Source organism: Panicum virgatum, chromosome 3K (genome assembly GCF_016808335.1).
Source record: "Panicum virgatum strain AP13 chromosome 3K, P.virgatum_v5, whole genome shotgun sequence".
Taxonomy (NCBI): domain Eukaryota; kingdom Viridiplantae; phylum Streptophyta; class Magnoliopsida; order Poales; family Poaceae; genus Panicum; species Panicum virgatum.
In genome coordinates, this window is record NC_053138.1 from 52,309,749 (window position 1) to 52,321,185 (window position 11,437).

Consider the following 11,437-nt stretch of genomic DNA (forward strand, 5'->3'; position numbering starts at 1 on the left):
TTTGGGGCTAGGGTTTGCGCGAGGGCAGAGGCGGCTGTGGCTCGATGGGTCAAAGGGGGGTTGCGGGGTTCCTTTTATAGGGGCCTTGGCGTGCGGGTCAGAGGCTGCGGCGAGGCGTGTCGCAGCCGGACTCGGGCTCACGTCGGAGCTTCGGTCAGGCGCGGGGAAGGCGGAGCTGACGGGCAGGGCCAGCCTGTCAGTGAGGAGGAAAGAGGGGAGCGGCGGAGCGGGCCGAGCGCGCGAGCAGGGCCGGGAGAGGGGTTTTGGGCCGGCGGAAAAGAGAAGAGGGAAGAGAGCTGGGCCGGTGGTTGGGCTGCGGGAGAAAAGAAAAGAGGAGGGGAAAGGAGATTTGGGCTGGGCTGGAAGGAGAAAAGGAATAGAGAGAGGTTTTCTATTTTAAAAATACTTCAAACAATTCAATTCAAATTTAAATTTAAGGAAATTTAAATTCAAATTGAACGACAAGCAATAAAATAATACAAAGGCAGCATGTATGTTCAAAACTTATTTTCTTTATATTTCTTTTATAGCTAAGTAATTCATTTAATTCATGACAAATGCTCTAAAATCAAGATAAATTAATTAAAATCTTATCGATCTGGTAATAATTCTAATTGAATTTATTTAATTTTTAATTTGAAAATGTGGGTGTTACATACCAGCTGCAACATCAGCTCGTATTTTCAGCCTGAATCGATGGCCTGAGGTGCCCACGGAGGGCCTTTGGCACACGACCCGTTGAAAAAAACATTAGATACTATATATTATGTGGGTAAATGAAAACAAACAAGCAGAAGCTGTGCCCCTGATCTCAACAACAACATGGCAAACATTGCAAGATCATAGACGTACACACTACATAGACATGATCAATCTTGGTTGGGACGACGGAGCGAGTGCAGCTGTTTAGAAGTTGCTTAGGATGACGAGCGATTTGCCTCCATGTTGACCCACAAATTGTGCCCATACGGCAGGTAGTGGCAGACCGGTGCGCCGCCGGGCTTGGTGCCGAGGATCCTGAAGGAGACATGCTCCGCGTTCCAGCTGGACGTGTCCGCGTGGCAGATAGCGGCGACCGTGACGGCCAGGGCGCTGCGGGCACCCTCCAGCTCCACCATGTACGCCCTCGTGGAGGGCGTGTTGTGGCACATGTAGACGGTGTACGGGTAGTCATGGTCGTGGCACGACACGAAGCTCGCCCCGTCCACCGGGTGCACGGCCCGGACGGTGTACGGCTGCTTGGGCGCCCCCGAGCGGGGCAGGCCGGAGGTCACCGGCCGGATGCGGCGGGTGCCGAGCGCCGCCATGGATCCCTCCACCAGGGCCTCCAGCGACGTCGCGCAGAACTTGGCCGCCTCGCCTGCTTTCTGTGGCAGCTCACACATGTACAGCGTCTCCTCCATGGCGGCCGCCTGCGCGGAGTCATTGGCGATGCCGAGCCGGGCGAGGGTGGCCGGCAGCGAGGACGCCGAGAACGGGATGGCGTCGGCCACGCGGCGCGGCAGGAGTCCGAGCGGCGCGCTGGCTGCCACCGGGAAGTAGAGAGTTAGGGTCTTGCCTACTTGGACTAGGTCCTCGTGGAAGAAGAGCCCCTTGGCCAAATACTCGTCGGCGCTGTGGTCACGGCCTGCACGGGACGGCCGGCTGGGAGACGAGGGCTGCTTGGGAGGTGCGGATGGGGAGCGAAGCCCCCACATTAACCATGTCAGGGAGAATGCTTCGGCAGCCGTATAATCATCCTTTGGTTTGTTTACAAGGCTGGTTTCTGCTGCAGTGTTGGAGTGCTTGGTCGTCGGTGCAGAGGGAGAGCGAAGCCCCCACATCAGCCAAGTCAGGGAGTATGCTTCAGCAACCGTATCATCATCCTTTGGTTGTTTGTTTACAACGCTGCTGGTCTCTGCACCGTAATGTAATTAAGACCAGCAGTGAGCATCATCAGCCATATATATATATAATGAATGTTTCTTTTGTATTACAATCATAGCTAGTTTTGAGAAATTAATTAAAGCATGTTATGGACGACAGACCAGGATGGAGGAGCTTGACGATGGGGTCCGGGAGTGGAGAATCCGGTAAGGCGGTGCGCCAGAACACTTCGGCCTCCGTCAGGACTGCGTTGCTACACCGGCCAACCTGAACACAACATTGTAAACTAAAATCGGTGGCCTTAATTATCTATATCTCTGCCTAATACAAAAGATCAAAATTTCATCCATTGTCTTTCTTCTGTGTGTGTCGTATGTGATGTGGACTTATCACTTATGACGACCCGTGATCATATAAGTTAAAACAACTAGCGTCTACCGATAATTAGATCGATATGGATACATAAGCAATATGGTTTATGAAAGATGGAGTAACTACTCCCGGGAGTAGAAAAACTGCACCCTAAACATATATATACAATATCAAATAAATATATTGTCAAAACATATTTTATAGTTTATCTAACGGATCAGATCGGACCATTATTTATGGATATTTCTGTAAACTTAATCAAAGCCAAGGAAGTTAGATTCAGCATGAAACTATAAAGACATAATTATTTTGGAACGTTACGAGTAAATGATTACCACAAGCAGAACAAAGATGGAGATTGTGGCAGAGTGGAGGAGTCGCGCCATGGAAAGCAGCCGAGATAAATATGCTGATGACTCAGTCCAGCAGCCCCAGTGTTTCGACTAAGGCGGCCAGGGTATGCTGATACTTATAGTAGAAAGTGTCGAGCTGTAACTTATACAATCTCCTCTCCCAAGAAGATGTAATATAGAACGGCTGCTAAGGAAATCTTAATGAATGGCTGCTAAGGCAACCTTAGATGTAATATAGAAAGTCATGCAGCAGGCGTCCCGCACCTTTCAGGAAACTGTGCCAGTCATAGGCACTGCTGGAAGCAGTGCGTTGAGCTCTTATCCAGCTAGGTCAGCGAATATTAGCAAACCACCACCTTCTCAGTGGAAACGTGAACACCTTTTAAAAAATTATAGTTGCAAGAGTATCCAAAAAAATGTCAAACGATGCACATCCATAGTGCATCATCAGATGTACTCTGTATCAAAAGTTGAGATCTAGAAAAATTCAAACAAAAATGACAAACTCAAAGTGCATAAGGCACTAGAAGACAATTTTGTCTTGTAGTGCACTTGCATATGGAATTTGTTATTTTCATATGAATTCGTACACCCATCAGTCAGCAGAAAGCCTGCGTGCGCTTTGAATCTGGACAGAGCCACGACGATCTGACTCTATTTGTTCGATGAAAGTTGACCCATCTTTTTTAACATAAAATGAATTGATTAGCTAATAACTAATCCAACATCAACAAGCATTTATGAGGTAAAAGAAAGATTTAAGGGTCGGCTGGAGCACGTACGCTAGCAAGTAGCTGCCGGTTTATTGGACCTAGCACGTGGCTGTGCATATTGTTGACACTCAATTTGGCTTAAGTTCAATTCATGGAATCATCGATTAGCCAGATTTGACTTACAAATTGATCCGGTGTTGTGTTTGATTAATTCGGCTATAAATAAAATAATATTGTAAAGAAGTGTCTGGCCGATTAAGTGTTTTAGCTGGTGAATATAACATTGATTAAATTTGCATAATGGCCAAGCAAATGGAGAGGGAGAAGGTTGATTAAATTCGAGTCCCTCTTTTACAGGGCTAAAACGTCCATACATGCAATTACATTTTTACCCTGAGACAGCTAAGGTATATCCCCCAATATCCTCTTTTGGAACCACACTGTTCCTTGTTCATCGTCGCTGAAATCAGATGCCTTACCTGCTTCTATCGATTCCTTGATTTCCTTGATATTAACATCCTCAAGTTGACCTTTCCTTATCTCCTGTTCGAGGGTCGGTTCTACCTCTATAATAATTCCCTCAGTATGAGAAACAAACCCAAGGTTGAGTTTCTCAAACTCTTGATACAACTCTTGAGGCGTCTCACAAGCCATTGTTGCATTCACATAACTCTTGCGACTCAAGACATCGGCAACCACATTAGCTTTCCCTGGGTGATAATGTATCTCGAAGTCATAATCCTTTATAAGCTCTAACCATCTCCTCTGCCTTAGGTTGAGATCGTTCTAAGTAAATATGTACTTCAAACTCTTGTGATCAGTGTATATCTGACACCTGTGTCCCAGTAAATAGTGTCTCCATATCTTCAAGGCATGTACCACTGCTACCAACTCTAGGTCGTGAGTGGGGTAATTCTGCTCATGCTTCCTCAACTGACGAGACGCATAAGCAATCACATGTCCCTCTTGCATCAACACACAACCAAGGCCTTGCCGAGATGCATCACAATATATGTCAAAACTCTTGTGAATATCTGGCATAACCAACACCGGTGCGGTAGTCAACTATTTCTTCAACTCCTCAAAGCTAGTCTGACATTCCTCTAACCAAACAAACTCTTTTCCTTTCTCTAGTAGTGAGGTAAGGGGTTTCACTATCTTAGAGAAGCCTTCAATGAACCTCCTGTAATATCCTGTGAGTCCCAAGAAACTCTAGATTTCTGACACTGTCTGAGGTGGCTCCCACTTCAACACATCTCTGATCTTTCCTGGATCAACTGCAATTCCTCCATTAGTGATGACATGACCAAGAAACGAGACCTCATCCAACCAGAATTCACACTTGCTAAACTTGACATACAACTGATTCTCCCTAAGCTTCTGCAAAACAAGCCTCAAATGTTCCTCATGTTCTTCTTCATTCTTGAAGTACACCAAAATATCATTAATGAACACCACAACAAACTTGTCAAGATACTCCATAAACACCTTGTTCATCAGGTACATGAAGTAAGCTGGAGCATTTGTTAACCCGAATGACATCACCATATACTCATAAAGTCCACATCTGGTAGTGAAAGCTGTCTTGGGTATATCTGATGGTCATATCCTCAACTGGTGATATCCTGATATCAAATCAATCTTGGAGAATACCTTGGCTCCTCTCAACTGGTCAAACAGATCTTCAATGCGAGGCAACGAGTACTTGTTCTTGATGGTGACTTCATTCAATGACCTGTAATCCACACACATCCTCTGTGTACCATCCTTCTTCTCAACAAAGATCGCTGGAGCTCCCCATGGTGAAGAACTAGGACGAATGAACTTCTTATCTAAAAAGTCTCTTAACCGTGCCTTAAGTTCTTCTAATTCACCAACAGACATTCTATACGGTCTCTTAGTAATGGGTGCAGTACTAGGTAAAAGATCTATGATAAATTCAATGTCGCGTTCAGGTGGCATACCTGGCAAATCATCAGGGAAGGCATCCGGGTACTCACACACTATTCTGATATCTTCAACTAAATTCCCTTGTAGCTGATGCACTGTACCGTCCGATGCGGGTGCAAGTGTTGCAAGGAACTCAAATCTTTCAACTTCTGGGCTCGAGAGGATCACTAATTGCTAGGCACACTGAATAACTACATCAACTTTGCTCAACCATCCCATTCCTAGAATCACATCAATTCCACTAGAATCTAATGTTATGAAGTTGGCACGAAATTCCCTGCCCATAATCTTAAAACTGACACCAATACTCTGGTACATAGCCTTCATATTCCCCCCAGGTGAACTAGCTAATATGTGTCTTGACATAGGATGCACGAGAATGCCATATTTTGCTACGAACTAAGCAGAAATAAAGGAATGCGATGCTCCAGAATCAAATAAAACTGATGCAGGGGCTGAGTTGACTAGGAACATACCGATCACAACATCCTGAGCATCCTGAGCGGTCTTCGCGGCCACATGGTTCACCCTCCTGCGGACGCAGTTCTACTGGCCTCTGTTGCCTTGGGGAGTCTGGTTGTTGTTTCTAGGCTACTTCTGTTGTGGAGTCTGCCTCTATCCAATGTTGTTAAACTGGCCTGGAGTGTTCTGGACATTCTTAGGGCAACGGTTGGCATAATGTCCAGGATCACCACACTTGAAGCAAGCATTTCCTCCAGCGGGCGTAGGGTTGTTGTTCCTCACAGACGTGCCGGTGGGAGTGTTCTGGCGGTTCTGTGGGACATTGGGGCGTTGCACTGACTCACCAGCACGCGGAGTATGCGGGGTCTGCTAATTCTATTGAGTGGGGCGCTGGTACTTATTCTGCCCATAACTGACATTCTGTCGTCTAGGGCGAAAAGGTGTCCCCTGTGGAGGTCCAAAACGGGGGGGGGGGGGGGGCGAGTTGCTGGACTGGCCCTGTGACTCGAACTTCCTCTTCATCTCAATGCCCATTTCCTTGTGGGCCTGCTCCACCATGATGGTGTTGTCAACCAACTTCTGGAAGCTCTCAAAAGTGTGCATCATTAACTGATATTTGATTGGTGCATTCAGACCCAACCTGAAGTGGTCCTATTTGTCTTCATCATCGGCCACATCTGCGGGAGCATAGTGAGACAATTGAATGAACTTGTCTCGATACTCACTCACAGACATACCTCCTTGCTTCAGTGCAAGGAACTCCTGTCACTTGAGCTTCATCAATTCCTTGGGTATGTGGTGCTCCCTGAACTGGGTTCTGAACTCATGCCAGGTGATGGTGTTGGGATCAGCATGAGATGCGGTGTAAGCATCTGTTATCGCCATAAATTAACAGGGTTAATTTATGGGCCGAAAGCAAGATGGGCTTAAAGCAGGAGATTGAGGAAGGCTTGTAAATCGGCTCCTGCGTGAGCATATGGGCCACATTGGCCGTGTATCTTTAGATTTAGTTTAAGGTTAGAGATAGAGTCCAATCGGGACAAGATTAGTTTAGATTGTTTCCCAAGTCTCCGGACTATAAATATGTATCCTTTGTTATTCATGAAGGAAGAACGTCATCACATCTCACAAACAACAACTCTCGGCGCATCGCCACACCTAATCCTAGGGTTTTCATCCAAGTAAGTGCCATGCTGCTCTGATCGCTTCTTGTGAGCAGGGCAGCATAGTTCTTGCTTGTACCTTGGTATTACTCGTACTGAAGCGTTTTTTATGGCGAGTAGTGCTAGTTATCCTGATGTTCGTAGCATGGCTTTTAGTAGATCTGTCATGCCTTGTTGCTTATCATCTACGAATATCATGTTGTCTCTGTGCTGTCACGTTTTAATCTTATGCTAGTTCTTGTTGCATAGAATTAGTCGCACAGAGGCAATACCCTGCTTCTTTTATGTCCAGTAGATCTGATCTGTTATGGTTTGCTCTTATCTTAGGAGTTGGCGTAATATCTGCTAGGTTAGGCCTTGCAAACGGATTGGACGATCTGGTGGCATAGTAGATGCTTTATCTTGACCTTGATAGGGATTGTTCCGGGAATCGGCTCTTGCTAGTTCTTAGGCCTCTGTTTTTGGTTCTAGTTTAGTCGTGTGTTATGTTCATTAGGCCTAGTCACGTGTAGGATGTTCCGATCTAGCAGTGAAGCTTTTACCATCGTGGATTAGATTAGCTAGATTTAATTGAAGTAGCTTTACAGTTATTCGCTTTATTCATCGACATCTGGATGGTTACAGATCCAATCTAACACCGGGACTTGATCAGCTCTTTAAAGCCGATGCAAGAGTCGTCCCGGGGAGCCGACCATGGCTCGGACTTACGTTTACACGTGTCTTTGTATGCAGGAAGCTGTTCGGAGCACGTCTGCACCCTCCTGATCGGGTATAGGTCAGGTGGCACGCCCGGTTTTCCACAAAACCTCCGGGCGCGTGACGGAATTGCGGGCCGTCGACGAGGGAGCAGTGCCTGCCAGCGCCCCAGCAACCTCCCAGCTCTTCGTGTTGCCCGTCGCTACTCGCCGGTGGGTTTCGACCGACAACACATTCTGGCACGCTCGGTGGGATGACCCTTCTCGGCAACAACATCCACTGCAACAATGACCGGAGCTCAAGATCAAGAACCTGCTCCCAAGCCCGTCACGTATGAAGAGCTCTCTCCTGAACACAAGAAGAAGTATGATGAGATCAAAGCTCTGCTGGAGGCTGATCTCATCAGCTCTTTTGAGAGGACCTGCAACCATGGCATCAGGTGGAAGGGGTTCTCGCCTGAAGGCGCTCTCAACAACGTGGACATGTCTGTACCATCAGAGAAGCGCACCAGGGCCCTGCGTCAGCAGATGAACTACATGGTGGCCCATTCGCTTCATCGGCATTCTCAGAGCCTGATGAACGAGCTTGAGCGCATGGCGCACCGCGTCATCCAGGAGATAATCAAGAACCAGTACTCTCCATCGGGGCCAACCCTGTGGAGTCACACAGAGTAAGCTACGCAGCATTCTAGACCAGTATTGCCGTTCTCGTTTGCGGCCCCAAGACCACAAAATTCGCCGATCTACGTCGTCCACAAGATCGGCGGCGATCCTGGGGAAGGTCAATTCCTCACCGAGCCGCCCAAGGAGATCCTGCACGGTTACACGTGCACCTACATCCCTGACAGCGTCAATCCAATACGCTCGGTGCAGGTGGTAAGCCCAGGAGCTTCCGAAGTAGACGCAGAAAAACAAGCGTGGCTGGCAAAGTACGCTACTGGGCCGAGTGCTGAGCCATCGGCCCCAGGAGTTCTTAGTGTGGAGCAGGTCAGTGCAATACTGAGAGATCAGTTTGGTATCCTGCCCAAGAGGAAAGCGGTCGGCTATTCCAAGCCGTACCCAAGTGATTATGACTTGATCCCGTTGCCGCCCAAGTATCGGCTTCCTGAGTTCACTAAGTTCAACGGGTCAGAAGGAGCCAGCTCCATAGAGCATGTGAGCCGATACTTAACGCAGCTTGGGATGATCTCAGTGTCGGATCCTCTGAGGGTTCGATTCTTCGGCCAGTCCCTTACAGGCCCAGCTTTTGGATGGTATGCATCACTGGCTCCGGATTCGATTCAGACTTGGAGGCAGCTTGAAGATCAATTCCATACCCAGTACCATTCGGAGGCTGCTGAAGCTGGAATTGCCGACCTCGCTCAGGTCAGGCAAAAGCGAGGAGAGACCGTGTCGGAATACATACAACGCTTTAGAGAAGTTAAGAACCGATGCTACTCATCGCGCATCACAGAGAAGGAGGCAATTGATCTGGCTGTCCTCGGGCTTGCTAAGCCGATCAAGGATGCGGCTTTTCAGTTGGAGTTCACGTCTCTGGAGCACCTGGTGCAGAAGCTTACCGCGTACGAGCATTATCATCCTGAGTTAAGTTCAAGCACCATGTAAACGTGGCCCAGGCGGATGAATCTGACGACTCTTGCGAGGAGCAGGAAGTGGCCGTAGCAGAGTGGACTCGGGGGGCAAACCCTGTTCCATGCAAGTGGATCAAACAGCAGGGGCTTGTGAAGGGCTTCGACTTCGACATGACGAAAGCAGATCAGATATTTGATCTGCTCCTCAAGGAAAAACAGCTGAAGCTCCCAGAGAACCACAAGCTACCGACGCCACAAGAGCTGCAGGGGAGGCTGTACTGCAAATGGCACCACTCGTTCACTCATGCCACGGGTGAATGCAAGGAGCTGCGTCGTCAGATCCAATCGGCTATCGAGCAAGGCCGATTAATCCTGGCTCAACACACAATGAAGGTTGACACGAAGCCCTTCCCGCAGGTTAATGTTGTGGAGCTGTCAGACTTCGGATCCGAGGGACAGGATCTAGCATTCCAGATCAACATGGCGGGACCTATGCGCCGCCATGACAAGCAGAAGAGAGAGGCCGCTTCTGGCAAACGGCCGCAGGATGAACGTGAGTTGGAGCAGCAACATGTGACTGAAGAGCAAGTACGTCATATCCGCATCCAACTCCCAGCTTCTAATCGGCTCCTGGAAAAATACCAGTACCAGTACAAGCTGCGCCGTCGACGCGAATCAGAAGAAGACGAGTACGAGCACCGCACGGGAAGGATGTTGGGAAGGCGCCAGGCTATACGCGACCATTGGCATTGCCCGTTCTTCAGGTATTGCTAGAACTCTGGCATGAGCCGATTGCCTACTATAGATGATTGCTTGGAGTGCAGGCCTCGAGGGCGCCAGCAGGATGAGACATCGGTGTTCTGGCCCTTGGGGCCTAGAACACGTCAAGACAATCATGTGAGGCGACCATCCGGGGGTGATTCCGAGCCAGAAGAAGAAGACAGGTGCCATCGCCCACGGTGGTGTCCTGACAGGCTTAATCGCTCACAGAAACGCAGAGTGCAGCGTTTGCGCAACCTGGAAGAGGCAGAAGCCAAGTACCTCGACGTGCTGAGGAAGGCGCGTCCGGATCTCGCGGAGCAAATCAGGCGACCGCGAAGGGAGGAGAGGCACTATCCAAGGAAGGAGTGGCGCCCCAAGCAGACAAAAGCCGATGAGAGGCCATCGGCTGACGTGAACATGGTGTTCGTGCTCCCATCGGAGTTTTGGGCACCCCAATCGAAAGAATTGGCTATCGCGCAGCTGGATCTCGGCACGCGGCCAATCATCTTCGAGAAGCCCAAGGAGAAAAGCTACAAGCACCTGAAGGGATTGTATCTCAAGGGCCTCATCAACGGCAAGCCAGTAAACAGGATGTTGGTCGACACTGGCGCCGCAGTCAACCTGATGCCGTACTCTGTGCTGCGACGATTGGGTCGTTCTTCTGCTGATCTGATCAAGACCAACATGATGCTCAATGACTTCAACGGACAACCATCAGAAGCAATGGGAGTTCTTAACGTGGAGCTGACAGTTGGCCGCAAGACGATCCCGACTTCGTTCTTCATCGTCAACAGCAAGAGTACATATACGGTATTGCTTGGGAGGGATTGGATCCACGCCAACTGCTGTATCCCTTCCACAATGCATCAGTATCTCGTTCAATGGGATGGCGATGAAGTGGAGGTAGTCCCTGCAGATGATTCCAGCGAGGTTTCCCTCGCAGACATGAACGCGTGGGATGCGGATGGGCAAGAGCCGATCTCAGGGATCGCCCTGGAAGATTGTGATCGGATCGAAGCGACAAAAAACGGACTGAGGCTGGCCTTATCCACTGGCCTCACAGAGTAGATGCATCCTGGCATGCTGATAGAGAGGTCGGTCCCAGCGATCGGCCCCAAAAAATAGAAAAATTCTGTTTGTGTTTGGAATTCTTACATCATGTACATACGATGGCCTGCTCTGCCAGTTGGCCACTCATCGACTATTTGGTTCTGAATGCTAATGGAAGAACAGAGGCGGCCAGCCCGTGCGGTTGGCCAAGTAAATTTTCTTGTCATCTCCCTGTGTTTGCCGCTGATCTTGTAGACAATGAAGACTCGCCTGCGTTCGCAGCTGGTTTTTCAGACGACGGTAAACTAGGATACGGGTTCACGTCAGCTGACAATTTGGAAGAAGTTGACATCGGTCCTGGGGATAAGCCACGACCGACATTTATCAGCAAGAAGTTGGATCCGGTCTTGCGTGAGGAGATGATTGCATTACTGAAAGAATACCGGGACTGTTTTGCATGGGACTACACTGAAATGCCTG

General features: G+C 48.8%; 1 protein-coding gene across 1 annotated transcript; it reads right to left on the reverse strand.

The window, feature by feature from the left end:
* Positions 1-769: 769 nt before the first annotated feature.
* LOC120701528 (protein RAFTIN 1B-like) lies at positions 770-2,787 on the reverse strand. Its single transcript, XM_039985538.1, has 3 exons — positions 2,574-2,787; positions 2,028-2,133; positions 770-1,897 (listed from the first exon to the last, which is right to left on the reverse strand). The coding sequence occupies exons 1-3, from the start codon at positions 2,622-2,624 to the stop codon at positions 918-920; spliced, it is 1,137 nt and encodes a 378-aa protein (XP_039841472.1). The 5' UTR covers positions 2,625-2,787; the 3' UTR covers positions 770-917.
* Between the last annotated feature and the right edge of the window lie 8,650 nt (positions 2,788-11,437).

What these genes read in the sequence shown, in the direction of transcription:
- LOC120701528 (XM_039985538.1), bottom strand. Translation starts at nt 2,624, where the DNA reads ATGGCGCGACTCCTCCACTCTGCCACAATCTCCATCTTTGTTCTGCTT. An exon ending in CCATCTTTGTTCTGCTTGTG is followed by an intron (nt 2,134 to 2,573) that starts GTAATCATTTAC and finishes TGTTGTGTTCAG; the next exon opens with GTTGGCCGGTGTAGCAACGC. An exon ending in CGTCAAGCTCCTCCATCCTG is followed by an intron (nt 1,898 to 2,027) that starts GTCTGTCGTCCA and finishes ATTACGGTGCAG; the next exon opens with AGACCAGCAGCGTTGTAAAC.